Source organism: Bos taurus, chromosome 4 (genome assembly GCF_002263795.3).
Source record: "Bos taurus isolate L1 Dominette 01449 registration number 42190680 breed Hereford chromosome 4, ARS-UCD2.0, whole genome shotgun sequence".
In the NCBI taxonomy this organism is placed as follows: Eukaryota; Metazoa; Chordata; class Mammalia; order Artiodactyla; family Bovidae; genus Bos; species Bos taurus.
This window is the reverse complement of record NC_037331.1, coordinates 31,084,175-31,107,417: the sequence shown is the minus strand read 5'-3', so window position 1 is coordinate 31,107,417 and position 23,243 is coordinate 31,084,175. Positions and strand designations below refer to the sequence as shown.

Genomic DNA, 23,243 nt, shown 5'->3' with positions numbered 1-23,243 from the left:
AAGTAGTATGTAAGGAGACGTTTTAGGGACGCTAATCCGATCTGTGTGAAGATGCTAGAGGCCAGAATGGTCAGGGGGCAAGGAGAGTCATTCTTTTGGCAGTCATTCTGGGCAGCCCAGGATGATGATGTTATGGAGAGAGCAACTTTTAGTACAGAAATAGAGGCTGTATTTTCAATAATATTTGAATGGTTTTTGAGGCTTTGTTTGTGGGGAGGCAGGAGGCTATTACTTAAACATTTTTTATTTCACTTTGGAATAATTTCAGACTTAAATGTATAAATACTACAGACGAAGCCTTATAACCATTACCCAGCTTCCCCAAATGTTAACATTTTATGTAACCACAGCGCACTTGTCAATACCAGCATTGACACTCAAGTAGCTCAAATATAGACCTCATTCACTTCGTGCCAGCTGACCTGCTGAGGTCCTTATCCGTGTCCAGGCTGGCACTTAGGATCCGATTGTCTTTCCTTGTCAGTTTCCTTTGTTCTCCTCCAATCCAGGATAGATGCTCTGTTTTTCCTGGTCTTTCCTTACCTTGACAATTTTTGCGGAGTACGAGCTAGTTATATTGAAGAATATCCCTCAGCTTGGAGTTGCGTGATGGTTTCTCATTAAATTATGGGATGCATTTTGACAAAAAATACCCCGAAAGTGTCTTTCTCAGGGTATCATATTATTAATAGCAGGCACGTGATGTCAAGTCTCATGATTGGTGATAACTTTTATCACTTAGTTAAGAAGGATCTGCTAAGCTCCGCTGAAAAGTTACTATTCTTTCCTCTATTCCTTAATAGCTTGTGGGGAAACACTTTGACACTATGCAGCTGTCCTATATCTCAGTCGTACTTTTGTTCTCTCATTTTGGCACCCATTGATGAATCTTGCCTGCAACATTTAGCACTGTGTTCTTTGCCTAATTGTGGTATTCTTTGCCTCTTCTCGTTGCATTTAGTAATTGAAAGAATTCTGGAAGGAAGAGCTGTTTCCCCACGGTGCCCTCTGCCCCACGTTTGTTTATTCAGGGCTTTAGATCAGTTTGGACTCCTGGGTATTTATCCTGCTGGTATAACAATACTTCCATTGTTTTGTGCTCAAGTCCTAGATAGGGCAGGTGGGAGCTTCTTCACATTGGCTGCTGAGAAAGGCGTTCATTTTGGAGTCCAGGTGTGACTGGGGGGGTTGATGTTACTGCAGGTAGGGAATTCAGTGACAAGTGGGGATAAGTAAGCTGCCAATTTAACTGCTGACCCCAAATCTTTAGTGACCTGCTTCCTAAATTGTAAAGGCTTTTCAGTGACTGTATTAACCAAGGAAGCCACCCTGTAGCAGTTATGCTGCTGTTTGTACACACAATGAACAGAAAGATACTTTCCCAAGGAATGAAAAGAATCAAGTTGATGACATTTTGGGGTTTGTTTCCATGATACCTATTGTATATATTTTCCCAGAAGCTGCTGGTTCCTGCTGATTTATCTCCCTAGGCAGGCAAGATTGTGAAATATTTATAAGTATTCCTAAGCCCCACTTTAATTTTCTCCTTTGGCTTTTAAGTGGGGCAAACATGTTTATACTAGAAGAGAATCCTTCCATAGTGGGAAATGTAAATGAAGTCTGATGCTACAGATGCCATTAAAAGGGGGCTGTCCTTCCAGCAGGTGTGTAGGTAGGATGCCGCTCCGCAGACGTGAGGCTCCTTGGCTTAGGGCTACGTCTGGGATGGGGCGGGTAGAAAACACACGCCACAAGAACAGGTGCAGGGTGCGATTTACTGCAACACTGACTCTTTGTTCTACACGAACCAGAGTCAGAAGCTCAGACACAGACCCCAGGGCTGTTGTTTGGATGGCCTGCACCTCTGCTGTGTCTAGATCTCTGGTGGGCATGTGAGGCAGAAGATGGCTGAGGAGTGCACCTAGCTTAATAGTGGAGGTGGGTGATGAGAGCTGCATATCACCGAGTTCAACCACTGGTTTTTTTTAGTTTTTCTCAAACCAGAGTGCATTCAAGCTACCCTGAGGAGCTTGGAAAAAAACCCATTCAGGCTGCACTCCTATAGGCTCTAATTCTGTGGACCTGACCTCCTGATTATTTCTTCAGGTTCCCTGATGGTTCTAATTTACATCCAGGGTTAAGTGCCTCTGGATCTAGCAGAGCCAGCTGTCTGTGACATCTTCATGCAGTCACATGTGCTTGCTTGTCACGTGATTCTTAAATTGGCATATTCTGCATTATAAATGTATGGGGAAATAACTACAGACAGGCTTGACTTGCATGAACTTGGGTGAACTTAAGCTCTTCAAGTCTAGCTTTACCATCTACAAAATGAGATTAATAATACCTCATAGTTTTTCCAAAGTTAAGCAGAATGTTGCATGTAAAATAATCAGTACAATCTCTAGCACACGGTACAAACACATTTATTATTTAGTAACCTGCAGCATGTTACAGTAGAGTGGTGACTTTGGAATCAGTCAAAATTTTCTTCCAGCCCTGGCTGTATAACTTTCCAGCTCTGGGACCTTAAGTGAATTCCCTAATTTCTCTGACCCTCAGGGCTCTTGTCTATAGATGTATGAACAGGTGGGTGCAGTTCCTAGCGTGGGAAAGGGCTTAAGCACAAAGGCGGTGCTCAGTAAGCATTTCTGCCACCTTCCCTCTCAGTCTGTTTTCTTATTATATCACAAGGCAGTGGAAAAATCTAATTTTGAGAACATCATTGACTTTGGTTTGGCCAGGGTGTATGGAGAAGATACTTTACAAATGGCCTTTGTGGATGTGACTGACTTTGGGAGCATGTCCCTTGGAGCCCTGAGGGATGGTTGGGCCTGAATTGGGACCAGAATCTGCAGATAGAGTTGGGGTGCCCTGCCCTGCACTTCCATATCAGTACTTGGCTCGTGTTTCCAGTTTGCATTATGCTGAACTTGTGATGGCCTTGTCCTTCTTAAGCCAGCATCCTGGCTGGGTGGGGTTCTGTCCTTTTTACCTGAATCAAGCTTTGCTTGAGATGCACAGGTATGCTGGGACTTAAAAGGACCCCCACCCCAGGTCTTGGAACTCTACTGCACAGCCTCTGTTATTGTAGTCCCTAGTCTCCTAACTCATGCGTCCTCTAGTTGCTTATGGAACTTTTGACTTCTAAGTATACTTACCCGTTTTAACATCTTCATTTCTACTTTGTCAGCCAGAATGGGTAGAGGACAGTGGCTGAAGATGACAGAAGTTGTGTGTGAGCTGAAGTCTTAATTTATCAACACATTGGGTAGTTCTTGTTGGTTCCTGTTTGTAATAGATCAGGTCATACTTCTGTGGTGATTGAAGTGATTCAGTCTTTTTCTTTTCATTTCTCTCTCCCCTTGTAGCCTAAGTTTTTAAATTCAATCCAAGAAGAACATTAAGACATTAAGACATGTCCTTTAAGAGCTGATTAAAAAATGTGCGTTAAGTCCAGTGTTGCTAAAATGTTTAATTTAGACCCAGCCTCACAGACTATTCTAGTTTAACTTTAGTGGGCACTTAACTTAGAAAAAAATAGAAATAATACATGATTGCTTTCCAGTTATCCTTCTGAGCTATGCCATTTTTTTTTTTCCTGGAAGTTCATTTATGAATAGTAAAGGGTTGCAATTTTCTAACACATGTCTTAAAATATGGGATTTGCATGGAATCATTTAGGGAATCATTTTTTATGGTTCATTAAATTGGAAAGGAGAAGAAATTTGAATTAAAGTCTAATTTCATTTGTATTGTTACTAGTCTTCTCTCTGTGGTCTGTATAAAGTCCTGTGTAAAAGACTCATTGCATCTACCTTAAGTAATTCTAGGAAATTGGAGATAAAGGGGAGAAAAGAATCATCTCATCTGGGCATTCTATTTGAGATATCATGGTGAGAACCACTGAGAAGAGGACCCTTCATCAATTGGACCAGCCACCCAAGATTACAGAGAAAATTGACGGGAAATTGGGAAGAAGAAAGAGACCTCTTATGGGTTTAAAGTGTTCTTGAGATCCTGTGTCTTTCAGTAAATTGATCTCTAAATTAGAGGATGGTATCTTGTTCACATGTCTGTTTCTGGAGCTCCCATGTTGCCAGAATAGGAGCTCAATAGGTGCTTCATAAGGAGCGTAAGGAAAGCCAGTCGCCACAGGAGTGGTGAGATGAGGCTCAGAAATGCTGAGAGGAGAAACAAAACTGAGGGAGTCCAGGGTGGAATGAGAACAGCTGAGTATTGGGTACCATGGAAAGAAGGTTGAGTGGAGAAGGCGCATTGTCAGTGTTTCTTGTGCTGCTCTTTCAGGGAACGGCTGGGAGGGAAAGTTCGTGAGGGGCTTTAGAGCAGTGATTCTTGGAGTCCTGTAAGTTGGCCCATGGCATTCTCCCAGTAAAACTCCATGACAGTCCTTTCACAAGGTCTGTGAAAAAATGGGCTGATGGATGGTCAGTTCCTCCATGTTCTTTTTTAATATGTCTTTGGCACTTGCAATTTTTAGTCATAAAGTGGTCTCAAAAAAAAAAAAAAAAAAGTACAGGCTTATGGTAGTTATTTTCAGCTGAACAAATCAGTCCTTTCTGGTACTGTTTGAGAGCTGCTGTCTGGAACATTTAGGAAACACAGCTCCCTGGGGACGAGTCGAGAGCAGGCTCCTGAGGCGTTTCTGACAACAAATCTAGGCATTGTGTGCCGTCAAAGGCAGTTCCTGATCGATTCCCTGTGGGCTGGGAGCTCATCTAACACTGTTGTCTAGTCGGCATGGAAGGATCCCATGGCTTTATTGGCTCACCTTACCAATCTTTTGTAACAAGCCACCCACAGGGGAAGTTTCTGTGAAATGGAATTGTGCAAGTATAACACTAGTGTCAAGACAGCCAGATTGGGGCTGGCAGCAGAGAGAAAGGAAGCCGTTTGCTTTCTTTTGTGGAAGTGCCCCCACCTAAGTCTTCAGAGCTTGTTTCTACCTGGAAGCCTTCTTTTTAACTAGATCATGTGACGTAGTTGCTTTTCTGAGCTGATTTAGGCAATTAGATGAGTAATAAAGATTGTCAGTTATGGCCTGCCATATTGACTTTTAAAAGGCTGTTTAGGGGGAAAAATCACTTATTATGATGATTCATCTTCAAATTATAAATCTGGTGTAGCTGCAAATTTCACACTGTTCAGTATTTCAGTGAGTGAGTACAAATGCTTAGGCTCAGATGTCAAAAGGCCTAGGAAGGGCCAGTTGGGAATGTGTATAGACTAGACCAGAAGGGGGAGTGGATATTTTATTTTAATACATGATAATTAAAAATGGCCTGTCTGGGGCTTCCCTGAGTGGTTCAGTGGTAAAGAATCCACTTACTAATGCAGAAGACACAGGTTTGACCCCTGGTTGTGCGGGAAGGTCCCATATACCCCGAAGCATCTACGCCTGTGCGCCACAGCTATTGAGCCTGTGCTCTAGAGCCCGGGAGCCGCAGCTACTGAACCGTGCACACCCTAGAGCTTCTGTTCTGCAGCAGGAAAAGCCACTGAAATGAGAAACCCGGGCACACAACTACACAGTAGCCCCCGCTCGCTGCAACTAGAGAAAAACCCTCGCAACAGTCAAGAACCAGCACAGCCAAAAATAAGTAAATAAATAAAATTATTCGTAAAAAAATTAAAAATGGCCTACCTTAAACAATTTCTGGATTGTTTGGCAGCACCCACTCGATGGACATGAGTTTGCGCAAGCTCCAGGAATTGGTGATGGACAGGGAAGCCTGGCGGGCTGCAGTCCATGGGGTCGCAGAGAGTCGGACATGACTGAGCCACTGCACTGAACTGCCTGAAACAATTTCTAGGGTGGGGGTGGGGAGCCATTGCAAGTCTTTGGCAGAGTACCAACTGACGTTTCTGGATACAGAGTCCATATATTTATTTCGGTTTAATTAGAAGATAAGTAATATGGGAGCTGTGTGGAGTGGGCCAGAGGGAAATTCTGCCATCAAGTCTGGTAGAAGTTTCAGAGGCTGGAAGGCCCTGAGTGGCAGGGAATGTTCTGTAAGTGAGTCTAAGAAGTGGAGGAGGCAGACAAAAAACTATGGGATCTCAAAAGATAGCAAGCTTCAGAATAGAAGTGTAAAGAACTTTTAAACATAGGGTTGGGAGCTCAGTAAATGTTCGTTTCTCTGTTCTTTTTCCTAAACGGCAACAGGAAAACATAATAGTTTTCTATTGTGCTTAAACACATGTGGGTGATGGGGCCGCTTAGTGGATTGTTAGGTAGGAAAAATTAGCTCCTACAATTCAAATCATTCAGCAAATACTCAGTTGATACAGAGATATAAATAATCTGCAATAATAGAAAAGTTCAACACTTTGGTGCACAGCTGTGTGCTAAAGCCTGTGAAAGCAAAGACGGATAAGCTGCCAGCTCTCCCTCAAGGAGCTTATGGATTAGTTGGGCAAATGCACATGTGGAAGGCCAGCCAGTAAGGCAGAGCACCCGGGAGCTGCCCCAGAAATAGTCAGAAACAAGGAGCTCCACAGAGGGACAGATCCCAGTGGAGGGGGACGGAGCCTCACCCAGCAGGTGACTGCACAGACCTGGGCTTCACTGGGGTTCAGGGCCATGTCAGGGAAGGTGAGGGCTTTCTGATGTGGAGAAGGGTATGAGCAGAGGCAGGTATGTGTTGTAGGTTCTTCTGATAAGTGGATTTTATGTTGAATCACAGAAGCCATGTGGGGAGGTAGAGGGAAAATACTAGAAATCTGGAGGCCAACTCTGGTGGGCCCAGAAGGGCAGGCAGGGGTTTTTCACTGACTCCTGTAAGCAAGGAGAGACCCACCCTCAGTTGAGGGGGCTACACAGGGACTTTTGTTCACCTGAGGTTTGCAGGATGGCCTGAGAGGGTATGATGGGAGCCTGGGGAAATCCATTGAGAGGCTGAAACAGCAGTCTAGGGGTGCACGGATGAGAGCTGGAATTAGACCGATGAAAGGGAAAACGGAAGGGAAAGGCGAAGTGGTATCAAAATCATGTTGAGAATAAAGCAACACAGACACAAACACCCGTTGTTCTGTTGCAGTTTTTAAAGCCATGGAAGCCATTCCGATAGCATATCCTGTCCCATTGGAGTGAATGTTGACCAGATATTTACCTTGAATGAGAATAAAGATGTTAATCCTCTGTGGCCATTGACGTTTTTTGGCTTGGACAATTCCTGGACTTCCCACGGTTGCATGTATTGTGTCTTAATGGTACAGTCGTACCACAAAACTGGTTCTAATTTTTCCCTTTTCTTTCCTTCCAAATAGACTCTATCAAGAAGAATTTCCAATCCATACCTCGAACATACTCCATCCCAGGTATGATTCTTTTCTGCCTTACAGCATCTCGGAAATAATAGTTCACAAATCCCGGTGTAGTACTTGCTAGTTAGAAGTCTGCCCTTTGCTCCTGATCACGCCGTCTCCTTCACGTGGAACGACATGGCCAAAGGTGTTTGGACTGTTCTGATAACTGTCATGTAGAAAGATGTTCACTAAATAAGGGAAAAAAACTTCCCCCACTTTCCAAGTCCTTTACATGAATGTGTTATGAATATGGTAGAGTTCGTATATAATAGAAATATTTTCTATTTGCTGAATGATAGAAATGCTGTATTTAAAAAATAAGGGATGTTTTACTCTGAAAACTTTGTGAAAAGGGGGATTATTTATAGGTATCTAATCGTAGAAGGTCCCTGGATACTTACCGAGACAAGGTGGGGCTGCCTTCATTGTGTTGTTAAAAACTCGGCTGACAGGGTTGTGTATTTTAGAAAGATAGGAGACTGTGAGCTCTGTGAGGACAGAACCTTTGGTCTTGCCCACCACTGCGTCCCCAGCATCTAGAGTGGGGCTGACCGCTGCTCCGTGTTTTGAATGACTCAGGGTCAGGATTAGTCAGGTAGTTGTTGGCTGGCCTAAGTATTTTTTTTTAATGGGTCTAGCATGTTAAAAATAAAATCACTTCCTGTCCTTCTCATCTTCTCATTAGGTTGTGTTTAGGAGGTGATAGTATTAAGGATAAAATTAAGGGAGTATAAGGATGGGATTGGAGTGTTCAGGATTAAGTTATAGTCAATATATTATCAATTGTTTGCCTTGGGAAAAGATAAAAATATTCTGTCAAAACTTTGTGGGTGCAAAAAGAGTTCAGCAAGAAACAAGTGAACAGATGTAAGCATGCACCCTCAATATATCTTCATTTTCATGAGCCTTTACTTAGGAAGAGAGTTCATTTCATTTCCTTTGTGAGGCAACATTGCCCTGTGGATGAAGCAGCCAGTTACAGAGAAAGGGGGTAGTTTATAAAGTGGAACATAGACTTCTCCAGATCTAAGGGATACCCTCCTTCATCCTCCAAGATTCAGAGATGCATACAGGCAAATCAGAAGATTAAAAGAAGAAGTTATGTGAAATTTTTATCTGCTAGATGCAATCATGAAGTAGATGAACCCAGGATGCTTGGAATTAACTATGAACTTTGCAGTTGAGTGAAGCTTAAAAGCAAAGCAGACAGCAGCCTGGTATCAAATTATATCATGGTGCGAGATGCTCACTAGATAGGAAAAAATTTAATTTTCCCATCTTCCAACATGTTTATATGTTTGTATTATCAATATGGGAGAATTCATATAAAAATGTTCTTCAGTTTGCTGTATTGATAGACACATTGTATATAAAGAAAAAAAACAGGTATTTTGCCCTGGAAATTTTGTGTAAAAGGAAATTATTTACAGTTAAAGCAGTTTAGCATTTGGAAAGTAGTTGTTATAGCCTAATAGCTTAAATGGTCCAACAGCAAAAATAAATAGAATAGGTACTTACGTAGCTATTATCTTAGCTATGTATGTAAGATATAAGTGTTTTAAGCTTAGGGACTTGGCCGTAATTTTTCTGTATAGTGTGTCATTGGCAGCTCACAAATTGTCACATTGTTGTTCTGAATTCTCAGTGAATCTTTTGTCTTTTCTATGTAGATTTATGGGGAGAATTCTTCTTGTGCAGGAAGAGCATTGCGGAATATTATCATCGTTCAGGCAGCTGACCTGATAAAGGACAGAGCGAACCTCAAGGGGTTTTATAGGTAACACAGTTTCCTAACACCTTGTCAGAAATTCTCCTTGAGAAAAAAAAAAAAAACTGAAAACGTGTTAAAGTCATAACCTTGATCACAGAGAGATGGGCTATTATGAGGAGTAGGAGGGTTGCTGGGTTTGAAGTGTCTGCTTGGGAGATTGGTGGTGACTTCTCTCTTAATTAAACGAGCTGAGTGTTGGACAGCTGGACTCCTGGTCTGAAGATCAGGTGAGGAATGCTCAGCTGCAGGTGTGCATGGGCTCCTGAGAGTCTGCTCTGCTTCCTCAAAGATGTGATGTTATATAATGTTTTTATTGGGTGTGTGCTGTGCTGGGCCTTCTGTAAATACAGGTCCCCTCCATCAGAGCTCTGTGAGGATCCTTTGGAGGTCCCTGGGGGAGAGCGCCACTACTCTGACTCTCCAGGGGGGAGTGAGCTGCCCCTTCAGGAGCTTCGGGGTTGGGGAGGGCCAGGTGGGCATAGGGATGGCACTTCTTTGCCTTGGCAGGTGAATAAGGGTGGAGGTGTTAGAGTAAACGGATGGGCATATGGTCAGCTTAAAGTACATCTGGACCAAGAAGATGGTCACGGAGAAAGTTCAGGGCACATGTCTTCATTTCATGGAGCGATTTAAAGAAATAACAAAAGTGAATGACCAGCTTTTTATGAATATTTTTCCAAGTAAAGGTATTAAGCCACAGCAAACAATACTAAAACTACAAAAATAAACAGAGAAAGAACCACTATCATTTATTATCATTATTTGTTCTTGCAGAGATGAGATTACAATACCATGAAGAACAGGAAAGAACACTCAGAACAAATGATGCCAAAAAAAAGTAGGAAAGGTTCTCAGAATAAAGACGTTTCTTTGAGTTAACTAAGTTTAGCTTTATCACCATCTCCTTATGGTATTTTCTTTTTTTTCCACTTGCCACAGATGGGAAAAATTTCATCATGGCCTAGATTTGGGGGGAGAGTGCTTCCTAACCTGTTTGAGTAAGAAGACCCCCCATTTTCTATTGAGGCATAGTTTACATACAGTAAAATGCACAAATCTAAGGGTACTGATGGATGAATTTTTAATTATGACACATACCTATGTGTCTGCTATCTACAGCAAGATCTAGGAGGTTTTCACACCCCAGATGATGTCTTCATGTCCCATCCCTATCAGTAACTGTCCTAGGCCGACAACTTGTTTCTAATAAAAAACTTGGCAGGATCTGTAATCTTAGGCACCACTGAGCAACTACATAGTGGAGATGAGAGAACTACAATGAATTAACACTTTAAAATCCCATGTTTAATTAATCTTACTAGTATCTATGTAGGTTTTGACACCTTCCACATAGGTTAGACATGATTTATTCTGTTGAGAAACAGTGTTTTTGTATATATAGAATTGTGAATCTCTTTAAAAAGCTCCCGGATCACTCCACCCACTTCCTCCCATAACGAATTCAAGCCCCTAAGTCTGAAAATTACTAGCTTAGGGCCCAGGTCAAGTGGTTGCAACATGTGGCTGGGATAGGAGCTGTGAGTATAGTTGCACTGCTGCTGCTGCTGCTAAGTCGCGTCAGTCGTGTCCAACTCTGTGCGACCCCATAGACGGCAGCCCACCAGGCTCCTCCGTCCCTGGGATTCTCCAGGCAAGAACACTGGAGTGGGTTGCCATTTCCTTCTCCACTGCATGAAAGTGAGAAGTGAAAGTGAAGTTGCTCAGTCGTGTCCGACTCTTAGCGACCCCATGGACTGCAGCCCGCCAGGCTCCTCCGTCCATGGGAGTTTCCAGGCAAGAGTACTGGAGTGGGTCACCAGTGCCTTCTCTACTTCATGTAAAATCTCTCTCTCTCTTTTTTGTTTCTTTAATAGATGATAGTATCAACTGTAGACAAGTCTAATTTTTTTTTCTTAAAAACTAAAACTGCCTGCACAAGCATACCTCAGAGGTACTGTGGGTTTGGTTCCAGACTACCCCAGGGCAATGAGGAGCACAGTAAAATGGGTCACATGGACTACTGTGTTTCCCAGGGCATGTAACAGTTGTTATACTGTAGTCTATTAAGTGTACAATTGCATTATGTCTAAAAATAATATTCGTTCCTTAATTTAAAAGATACTTTATTGCTAAAACTTGCTAACCATCATCTGAGTCTTCAGCAAGTCATCATCTTTTTGTTAGTGGAGGGTTTGAAATGTTGTGAGAAGTACCAAAAACAGAGACACAAAGTGAGCAAATCCCGTTGCAAAAATGGCACTGATAGCCTTGCTATATTTAGCTTGCCACAAGCCTTCAGTTTGTAACATAATATCTGTAAAGGACAGCAAAGTAAAGTGCAATAAAACGAGGTCTGCTTATGTCAGTCTTGGGGCCTAGTTGTGAGCAGACTCATAGGATTCATTTTCGCTCCTGCATAAGGCTGTCTGTAGGACTGGTCCTTGCTCTCAGTTTTGTTCCTGATTGGATATAGACTGAGAAAGAATTGGAAGATGTACATTAATCAGGTTCATGGAAAAGAACCACCCATCCAAGCAAGAGCACACTTTGTGTTTATTGAGAGTAGAATGTGGCGAAAGTCTAAGGACTGATTAATGCTCTGGGTTTAGAGACAAAGTGCTAATACGATAACATCAAATTGCCAACATCCGCTGGATCATTGAAAAAGCAAGAGAGTTCCAGAAAAACATCTATTTCTGCTTTATTGACTATGCCAAAGCCTTTGACTGTGTGGATCACAATAAACTGTGGAAAATTCTGAAAGAGATGGGAATACCAGACCACCTGACCTGCCTCTTGAGAAACCTGTATGCAGGTCAGGAAGCAACAGTTAAAACTGGACATGGAACAACAAGACTGGTTCCAAATAGGAAAAGGAGTACGTCAAGGCTGTATATTGTCACCCTGCTTATTTAACTTCTATGCAGAGTACATCATGAGAAATGCTGGGCTGGAAGAAGCACAAGCTGGAATCAAGATTGCCGGGAGAAACATCAATAACCTTAGATATGCAGATGACACCACCCTTATGGCAGAAAGTGAAGAGGAACTCAAAAGCCTCTTGATGAAAGTGAAAGTGGAGAGTGAAAAAGTTGGCTTAAAGCTCAACATTCAGAAAACGAAGATGATGGCATCCGGTCCCATCACTTCATGGGAAATAGATGGGGAAACAGTGGAAACAGTGTCAGACTTTATTTTTCTGGGCTCCAAAATCACTACAGATGGTGACTGCAGCCATGAAATTAAAAGATGCTTACTCCTTGGAAGGAAAGTTATGACCAACCTAGATAGCATATTGAAAAGCAGAGACATTACTTTGCCAACAAAGGTCTGTCTAGTCAAGGCTATGGTTTTTCCTGTGGTCATGTATGAATGTGAGAGTTGGACTGTGAAGAAAGCTGAGCGCCGAAGAATTGATGCATTTGACCTGTGGTGTTGGAGAAGACTCTTGAGAGTCCCTTGGACTGCAAGGAGATCCAACCAGTCCATTCTGAAGGAGATCAGCCCTGGGATTTCTTTGGAAGGAATGATGCTGAAGCTGAAACTCCAGTACTTTGGCCACCTCATGTGAAGAGTTGACTCATTGGAAAAGACTCTGATGCTGGGAGGGATTGGGGGCAGGAGGAGAAGGGGACGACAGAGGATGAGATGGCTGGATGGCATCACTGACTCAATGGACATGAGTCTGAGTGAACTCTGGGAGTTGATGATGGACAGGGAGGCCTGGCGTGCTGCGATTCATGGGGTCGCAAAGAGTCGGACACAACTGAGCAACTGAACTGAACTGAGGCTGAGTCATTTTCATTTGTCTGGTGGTAAATTGAGGCAGAGTACCACATGAGAATTACTTGCACAGTTTTGATGTTTTCCATTCATTTGGTAGTATAGGAAAAATCATACTACTTTTTTTGAGCCTTCATGTAAGTCTCTAAATACCACTGTCCCATTGAATGAGATGAGAGTCTGCCTGTACTGCTATGAACTGATGACTAAAACTGTAACTGGAGACAGAAGGAGGCCAAGAAAAACCAAGTATTCGCCCTCAGAGATTAGTAAAGTTCTTATTTGCTGTGGCAATCACATTGACCTTGGAGCCATCACCTCCATATCATAATGTTCCTATCTAGCATTGCAGCATTGGTGAGGTCTCTGTGTACTCAGAACAACTTCTGGATTCAGTACAAGACTGAAGATAGGTGGGGAGTAAGAACTGCCGTGGGTGTTCACACTCCTCCCTTCCATGCATCTCTGATTTCTCCACCACCCTCCTCGAAGTCCTGTCGATTCAGGGATTTAAAGTGGATTGTTGCTGACCTGGTCCACAAGTCAAGGAGGTTGTTGGTTAACTGCAGTGGCCACTCACCTCATTTTGTATTGTTGTTCAGTTGCCAAGTCGGGTGCGACTCTTTGCGGCCCTGTGGACGGCAGCACATCAGCCTTCCCTGTCCTTCACTATCTCCAGAGCTGGTGAATTGGTGGTATTAGTGATAGTGTCTGTCTTTATCCCAGTGATATTTTCCCTGGTGCAAATGGATTTTCGAAAGCAATTCGAAACACAATATGATAAATTGCAGGTGGGGGTAGAAAGAGATTGTGCACAACTGCAACAGTAGCTTACTCTGAGAGCAGGAGCTTGATTATTAATACCTACACATGACAGCAGTCATGGCTATACCGTGTTTGAGCAAATCGACTCAGTCCTGTCCACCACGCTCTCCTCCCCGCCTCCGACACAGAGCAAGTCTTTCCGGTTGAGAAGGTAGGGCTGGGTCCCGGGTCCCACCTGGCAGCCCATTAGACATGAGGGCTCTGAGGCTGTACCCAGCCACACTGCACCAGAATCCTCATGTTAACAAGGTCTCCCAGATGACTCCCACTCAACACAGTCATAGGAAGCCCTGCTCTGGGAAACGTCTTCCTGATCACCTGTGAGGAAACAAGCCAGTGCGTCTGTCTAGTCACCGTTTGCAGTTTGAAAGTTTAGTTTGTTTAGTAAATGTTTTGTTGTATCCTGCCACTTTCCAGGTGGTGTCAGACAGAACAGGCTGAGGAGCCATATGAGGAGCCATATTCTCATTGTTCGGAGAATGAGGATTAAGATGATAAAAGTGCTTTACAAGCCCAAAGATGCTGGCTAATTGATAGAGGTGTTGAGGAATTAACACTTTGAGGATTTACTAATGAAAGTGTCCTATGGAATTAGAAGTTAATATTGACAGTTTGATCTAATTGCCTGTTTTGTTGCAATCTGTTTTCTTGTATTGTTTTAAAAAAATCCATTTATTTGACTGTTACTCTTTCTTTTGTCTTACTGCTAACCTGCAACTGGATTTGTACAGTTGGTACAACTTAGAATTGCCTTAATGATCTCAGAGTAACTTTCAAATCTTTACCCAAGAAAGTGATATTTTAACTAAAGCTAGAATAGTTGTTCAGATATCTCAGCAGAAATGTTTATACTTTATTTTTCCATCATCCAAGAAAATAAAGTATCTCATGGCATTTCTTCATTCTGTTGGTTACTGAGTGATTTCTAGGTATTTGTGATTATGCCAGTCATAAAAGATAGGCAATATTTTTTTGTTCTAGAAATGCAAATAAATGTTGGCATTTTTTTGGTCCTTAAATAAAAAATATAGGAGAAAGATAGTCATTTTCGTGATGCAGGTATTTAAAAAAACATTTTGATGTGACTTTTTTCATATGGGAGAGTAGGTTTCAATGAAATTTCTGCATAATTAACCTTATTTCAGAAAGTTTTCTTTATTTGGTTTTTCATCTGAGGCTGATAAAGATGCAAAGGTAGGCATGAAAATACTGCTTGTAATACCCAGATTAGGGCATTCTTTGAATACAGCTGTGTATTTTAAGATGGATTATAGAAAGTATTTCTTCAGGTGGTTAGCAGAATCCATCATCCAGGTTTGTGGGTTTATGATCCAGGCTGCTTGGTGGATTGCTTAGACTATCAGTCAGTCAGTCAGTTCAGTCGCTCAGTCGTGTCCGACTCTCTGCGACCCCATGAACCGCAGCACGCCAGGCCTCCCTGTCCATCACCAACTCCTGGAGTTCACTCAGACTCTTGTCCGTTGAGTCAGTGATGCCATCCAGCCATCTCATCCTCTGTCGTCCCCTTCTCCTCCTGCCCCCAATCCCTCCCAGCATCACAGTCTTTTCCAATGAGTCAACTCTTCGCATGAGGTGGCCAAAGTACTGGAGTTTCAGCTTCAGCATCATTCCCTCCAAAGAAATCCCAGGGCTGATCTCCTTCAGAATGGACTGGTTGGATCTCCTTGCAGTCCAAGGGACTCTCAAGAGACTTCTCCAACACCGCAGGTCAAAAGCATCAATTCTTCGGCGCTCAGCTTTCTTCACAGACTATATTAACAGTCAAATTTATTGTTCTTTGAGACAAATATTAGGTTTAATCTCTGTTTGAAGAGTAGAAAACAAAACATTATACCCCTCACTGTGGTGTAACTTGGTCTAATCTTGGAATTATCTTGTTCTCAAAGAGACGAGATAAAAATGTGTAAATGGTTGCACCAAAGTTGATCGCCACTTATCGAGGCAGAAACATTGTCTTTCAGTAAAGGACTGCTAAATGTATTCCTTCGTTTATTCCAATGTATGTATTCAGAGAATTTGCTGTATTCCTGGACTGTCCTAATGTTGGGGTTTAGTCATGAGTTACATACACATAGTCCCTGTTCTCCTGAAAATTATTCTCAAGGGAATAAAGTAGGTATTATTCATTTGGAAAGATGTATAATTGGTAAATGTTAGGGGATGCAAAGAAAAAGTATAAGAGGATATGATTCTAAGCTTCTGTAAGGAAGTGATATTTGAGGTAAAATCTGAAACATGAATAAGAAGTACATGTCATTTATTCTTGAGTTGCTTGTCTAAAAAGAACATGAAAGGGATGGTATTAAATTAATTTTTTTTTTTTGGCAAATGGGTGGCAACCATGTCTTACTGTGGATGGTTTGCTTTTGTCTAGGAGAAGCTGCGTTGGGTCAGAACTGGTAGACTGGCTTCTGGAGCACTGCCCTTTCGTCCAGTGCAGATCTATGGCCATAGGGGTCTGGCAGCTCCTACTGGACATGGGAATCCTGTCGTCAGGTTAGTGTTACGTGTTCTGAAGGCACAGAATCCTGAAGCTGGTAAGCTGCTCGACCAAAATGTGTTTGATTTTCTAGATGATATAATCTAGATGGAAATTGTTTTTGCTGGTAAAGTGACAGGTCATCTTTTGTTATTTCTCACACCTTTTGGTAGTTGCTGATTTATTAATACAACCTGTAAGAGTCTTTCCCTTACCCCATCTCTTCTGTATTCAAAATGATGATCACAATTTTTAAAAAAGATCAGTGGACATCTTTAGTTGCTCTAAATGTGTGATTTGTCTTGCTGTACTTAGAATAATCATCAGAAACTGTATGAATAGAAGGTGTCTGCCATTTTAATTGTATAAGGAATCATGAACAGCTAGAAATACGATCTATGAAAATAAACTGTTTAAATAGAACAGAAAATTGATGTTAACTAGACACTAAAATTGGAGAAGGAAATGGCAGCCCACTCCAGTATTCTTGCCTGCAGAATCTCATGGACAGAGGAGCCTGGTGGTCTACAGTCCATGGGGTCACAAAGAGTCAGACGCGGCTGAAGCGACTTAGCACAGACACTAAAATAGATGGTGAATATCTCTTTTCTTTGTTGAGTCCCAGGGAACTGAAGAACTATATAAGTCAAGCAGCTTGGATTCTTTATTTAGCTCTACCACGCGGGTGCTGGGTCACTGGGAAGTTCTTTTCTTCTCTAGGTTATAAATATTGAGGGTCAGAGAACAAAATAAAGTTCAGAAAGTCATACCCAAGTCCTACTGTGGGAAAGTGGTACAGATGGGGATGTGGGTGTCATCTTAGTTGGTCACACTTAGCACCTGATGCTCTTATTTAGGAAAGCAGTTAACTGCCTTTAAGGATTATAATTATCAGCTTGCTTGTGAGGTTCAGGTTTCTGGTTTGCAAAAAATTTTACGTTAGTATTTTTAGGAAACGTCTCCACTTCTTGATTTCTTTTAAAGTCGGGTTTCCCAGCCTTGGTAGTATTGGTATTTTCTGCCAGATAATTCTTAGTTGTGGGGGGCTGTCTTGTAAACGATAGGATGTTCAGTAGCATCCCTAGCACCCCCTAGTTGTGGCAACTTAGAATGTCACCAGACGTTGTTAAATGTCCTCAGGGCGGGGAACGGTTGCCCCTGGCTGAGAACCACTGATCTAAAACTTGGCATAGTTTTGTATTTGTGTACCATTAAAGTAATTAAATGTACTACTTTGGGACACTAAAAAAAAAAAAAAAAAAATTTCTTCTACTCCCTTGAAATTGCTATTGATTTCACCTGTCCCTTGAAGCAGAAGAGTTGTAAAATCCACGTGAATGTGCTGGCCAAAGTTTCAAATAATAAAAATAGGTTGGTCAGTAAGTCCTTTTTCATTCAATGTGATTGTGAGCATGAATGGACTTAATTATGGTCCCATCCCTAGCTTCTCCCTAGTAATTAGTAGTTCTTTCAATTTATTACTTGGTTTGCTGCTGCTGCTGCTAAGTCGCTTCAGTTGTGTCCGACTCTGTGCGACCCCACAGACGGCAGCCCACCAGGCTCCCCCACCCCTGGGATTCTCCAGGCAAGAACTCTGGAGTGGGTTGCCATTTCCTTCTCCAGTGGATGAAAGTGGAAAGTGAAAGTGAAGTCGCTCAGTCGTGTCCAACCCTCAGTGACCCCATGGACTGCAGCCCCCCAGGCTCCTCCGTCCATGGGATTTTCCAGGCAAGAGTACTGGAGTGGGGTGCCAATGCCTTCTCCGTTACTTGGTTTATGACTCTCTAAATAATATACTTTACAAAACTGATCCACACCTTTTTTGTTTCCAACAGTGGACCAGCATTTATACTTTCAGGACACCTATGTTTTCTACCAGTTTTCATCTGAGGAGTGTAGCTACTTGTACTGTGAGTTTGAGAGAGAAGAGGAGTGGCAGAACGGCGTCAGACTCTTACTGCAGCTTGTGCCTCTCATTCCCAGCCGCGCTGGCATCTGTGAACTGTAAGTACATGCTCTTTTGTTCCGTGGTAAAATTATTCTCACTTCAAGAACCATCCCTGTATCTGGGGACTGTGCTCTGCTTTTTAAGACCATCTCCTTTAAAAAGTAATTGTTTTATTCCCATTTCTCAGATGTAGGTTCAGAAAGGTAAAATGCTGAAAATTCAGTCCAGCTAATAAATGACTGAACTGATGTTCAAACCCCATAAGTCTATGCCCCACCAGCTGCACCATATTGCTTCTAATTTAATCACTGCTATATGAGTAGATGATCCAAATTGGGAATAAACTTGATTTAGCTGAACTTGGAATAAAATAATAACCGGCATCTAATTCTCTAGCTAAGTCATGACTTTCCTAAGAAAAAGCTCAACAGACATTTCTGCAAATAATCTAGAAGCAACATTTGGCAAATTAAAACCCATGAGTCATTATCACATGAAGATGCTGAGTCACTATATGATTAAAATGAATTTGTTAGAGGAGGTTTGGGAACAGGACTTGAGTCATGATGTGAGGAATCTGACATGCCTTTGTTTATGCACAGCATTTGTGACAAGCTTATTTTAGTATAATCAATTGCAAATTAAAATTTTTAGTAACTTTTGTATATTCTGTTTCTAGAATACATTTAGATTAGAGGGCAAGTGGCATTATCCTTGCTTCATAGGTAAGAAAAATAGGTTCAGGGAGAAACACCTACAACCATAGCAAAGATGAATTACTCTTGTTTAAAAAAATACAATATTGAACAATTAATACAGGCTTTTAGAAAAGACAAAAGTGTCAGAATACGACACTAATAGATTGATTGTAAAGAATGCACTTTGTGTCAGGAACTGTGCTACATGCTTTATATTTGTTATTTCATCTTCAGATGAATTGTGTAAAACAGTTTCTATTATTTTAAAGTGAGGAAACTGAGGCATACAGATCAGGTAACCTATCTAAGGTCACACACGTGGTGTGTGGCACGTCCCATGTCTGGCTCTCACACCCGTGCTTTTAACACCTGCTAGAGTGTGTGCCTAGGAGTTATGGGGGTCATTCTGGCTTCCCCTCTGAGATAGGATAATCAGAAGCTATAAAAATGTTAGACTGACTCTGAAATGGTTATGAATTCGGTGCTACTGGCACCACCACTGTTCATAGAGGACCTTGCCATCGTAAAGCAAATTCAAATAGAATGCATCATTCGACTAAGTACAGAAAATGTTCCTTAATGTAATAGGCGTTTAATATAGGCCAGAAGTTTCCCAGGAAAAGTCAAGGAGCATTTCAGTAAATTTTAAAAAGCTTTCTAAGAAAGAGTCGAATTAAGCTAGAGGTGGCTGTAACTTTCTGTGACTCCATAGACTGGCATTCTCTGGCAGCTCTTCTTAACCATTTCCTGTCCTGAACTTGGAAGTGTGTGCAGTCCTGATGGGTGTGTCCAGAGTGATGGGGGCATGAGGGGTTCTGCAGTAAACTTGCAAGCAGCCCTCATGGTTAGCTCTACTCCTTTCTCCCCCACTGAGGAAGCAGATTGGAATGCCAGTGAGAGGACCTTGTTACAGGAAACCCTAAGTCTGCTGCAGGTTCTAAAAATGAACCTATTTGAAAAAATTTGGTTCCTAATATTAACTGCATATTACTTGCAGTCTTTTGTCCCTCCAGTCACCGTACCCAGTGCCATGCCTGTGGAGTTGACAGTCACGTAGCGTGCCTTGTCAGCACATTCTTTTTCTCTTGATGTGATCGCGTACATTTGGGAGTGGTAATTCCTCTGGGAAAATTGGCAGTGGAGAGCTATAGACCTGTTTAATCCCATATTATAAGTACAAACTATGAAAAGATAAAATTACTGAACCTACTGCAAGTCTCTTCTGGAGAGAATATATCTTTTTTTTTTCCTCTGTACTAGAGTTATAAGCAAACTTATAAGCTCTGGTAAAATGTTGTGGGCCAAATTTTTTTAACCTAATCAAAGATTAGGTTATCCAGACTTGGAATCATCTATGGTCAGAGAAAAGGAAGGTGTCCAAGGGACATCATCCTCTTCCAGTTAGGTGGTCATAGCCCTTCCTAAGGTTCAGCGCATATGATCCCATCATAACTTCTGCTCCAGTCTGGTGATGTCCATTCACTGTAGCCTGGATCCCACAGCTGTTTACTCCCTCGTGCCCTTGTGAAGTTCTGCCCTTTCCTTGTCTGGTCAGGTTCTTCCCACCCCTCAAGGGGGAGCCCAAGTCCTGCCTTGACCGCAGAGCTTCCGTGATGTCTGCAGTCTGTGGCAGCCTTGTGGAGTGTGGTGTGTGTGTTAGTCGCCCAGTCCTGTCCGCCTCTCTGCGACTCCATGGACTGTAGCCCACCATGCCCGCTCTGTTCATGGAATTCTCCAGGCAGGAATACTGGAGTGGGTTGCCATGCCCTTCTCCAGGGGGTCTTCTTGACCCAGGGATTGAAGCTGAGTCTCCCACATTGTAGGCAGATTCATTCACTCATTGTTACCATCTGAGCCAATAGGGAAGCCCTCACTTTTCGTAATTTACTGCTCTTGCTGTTTGTATCAAAAATTTTTTTTTCTATTCTTTTATGTCATTCTTAGTCCTATGGTATCCATTCCACTATATTATCCATGCATTTTTACCCATTCTAGTGAAATGCCCTCTAAAGTCCTCTTGACTCATTAACTTACATTGTCTTTTCAGAAGCTGAAAACCCATTCCTATGGTTCTTTTAATAACCTTTTTGATATCTGAAGGCTGCAAAGTTCTGCCTGTGCAGTTCCACACTGGGGTTCCAGTATTTGCTGTCTTCTCTCTAATCCCTTTAACACTATGTGAGGAAACTACCTCCTGTCCCTATGTAAATACAATTCTGTTCTTTAAGGACGAGTTTAAAAAAAACAAAAAAACAGATTTTTTTTTCCATTTAAAATAAAATGTTTATATCAGGAAGGAAAATGGAACTATTGCAGGTTTTTAGGCTAATGTGAAGAAACAAAATTCATCTTCGATAGAAAATAACTTTTACATCTAAGCTGAGTAGATCATTTGAAAGAAGCGAGTGCATTGGTTGTCATGGGTAATCTCCGAGGGAAGAAGGAACAATTGTGGTAACTTATTCAAACTGACGGAGAAGGCAATGGCACCCCACTCCAGTACTTTTGCCTGGAAAATCCCATGGACGGAGGAGCCTGGTAGGCTGCAGTCCATGGGGTCGCTAAGAGTCAGACACGACAGAGCAACTTCACTTTCTCTTTTCACTTTCATGCATTGGAGAAGGAAATGGCAACCCACTCCAGTGTTCTTGCCTGGAGAATCCCAGGGATGGGGGAGCCTGGTGGGCTGCCGTCTATGGGGTCGCACAGAGTCGGACACGACTGAAGCGACTTAGCAGCAGCAGCAGCATTCAAACTGAAAGCCAGATCAAGTCATCCAGAATGTACTTTTTTCTAACTCTTTTTCATTGATGTGGGAGGAGGAAAAGTGGGGGGTAGGGGGTTAGGAATACTGAAGTTGCAGTGTAGGGAAAGGAAGCCTAATAATTCCTTCAGGACGAGTGAGACATGTTTCTCTCTTAACACTGACTCGGAGAATTTAGGCTGTGTGGGAACTTGGCTGTTTTAATTCAACCACCTGTGTTACACCCCTTGCCCGGGGGTGGGAGTGGTGGTGCTCTGAATAACTGAGTCTGTGAACCTTGATACATAAAACTGTATTCTGCCAATTACAGGGCAGTTAACGTTTACGCTGCTGTTAAAAGAGTCATAGAGGATTGCTAAAATTTAACTCACGTTGCACTCAGGCAGGTAAAGAAAAATGTAAATGTAACTTTGTTTTTCTCTAAGCGGTCCGTTGTTGGCTGTCCACATGAGTCCCGTCCTGCTGGATCACCAGAAAGAAGGAAAAGAAAAGCCCCATAATTTTAGTCTCATCGAGTAAAATTATTCTAGTAAGGGAATTTTTAAAATGTCTTTGGTTAGCTCCTGAGCCTAGCTTGCTAAAATAGTTGTCCCTCTGTGCCCTCTCCTTGCTCCTCAGCAAGATCGCCTTTGGGGACATGGTGGGTGGTGTGGGCCCCTGACCCTGGGCTCTCCTGTCACGGTGGCCCTTTCCCATGCCCGCTGATCTTGCCTAGTGACCCTGGAGTGTAACTGGGGTGAGCTGTTACTGTGGACCCAGGGCCTGGCATCATTGGGTCCATCTCTCTGGGCTTGATCAGTGCCCCTTGGTCCTGGCCAATGTGCCCTCCTGGATGTGTGCTGGCATTCTGATGCTCCTGAGGCCCACAGACCTGCATTCACTCACCTGCCCTCTGCTCTCTCTCCCTGATCTTCCCTCTATCCTGTTTAAAAAATCATGCCTGTTCATTGTTGTTCCTGTTAATGAGCAGAGCACTTAACTGGATGGCACCTTTGATTCCTCACTAACCACCTGTAGGGAAAGATCAGCCCAGTGGGTTAAGAGGATTTTGTTGACATTCATGACTCCATGCTCTAAATAGAAAAGCAGACAGGTGGGAAGTCAAGAAGATGGGTGGCGTGTTGAGACGATACAAGGCAGCTTGGTATGTCTGGAGCAGCAGGTCACAACCAGAGGGACTCAGAACCTTAAGAGCACGGGTGGGGAGCAGGCTCAGATTGGTTACAGGGGTCTGAAAATCTACAGGGAAGCCAAGCGTTATCTTTGTATTGAATAAAGAGAATGACTTAACTGTGTATAGATGCTGCTGAAATAAGTACAATTTACTTGAATTCATGGTAACATTTTGGTCATATATTTGCTCAACAGAGTTTATGTGTCTTTGATCTATTTCTATGTTAAAGGGGACCCCCCACTCTAGTCAAATGGGCTTCCCAGGTGGTTCAGTGGTAAAGAATCTGCCTGCCAGTGCCTGCCTCCCACAGGAGATGTTGGTTCGACCCCTGGGTCAAAAAGATCCCCTGAAGAAGGGAATGGCAACCCATTCCAGTATTCTTGCCTGGAGAATGCCACGGACAGAGGAGCCTGGCAAGCTACAGTCCATGGGGTCGCAAAGAGTCAGACGC

General features: G+C 42.6%; 1 protein-coding gene across 2 annotated transcripts in view; it reads left to right on the top strand.

Annotated features, from left to right (window-relative positions):
* RAPGEF5 (Rap guanine nucleotide exchange factor 5) overlaps positions 1–23,243 on the top strand; it is a 235,203-nt gene that overhangs the window by 35,887 nt on the left and 176,073 nt on the right. For both annotated transcript variants that reach the window (XM_010804110.4, XM_005205289.5), the window contains exons 2-5: positions 7,291–7,341; positions 9,000–9,106; positions 16,104–16,225; positions 18,044–18,212. In XM_010804110.4, the coding sequence (XP_010802412.2) occupies positions 7,291–7,341; positions 9,000–9,106; positions 16,104–16,225; positions 18,044–18,212 (449 nt within the window). The remainder of the gene's footprint in view (positions 1–7,290; positions 7,342–8,999; positions 9,107–16,103; positions 16,226–18,043; positions 18,213–23,243) is intronic.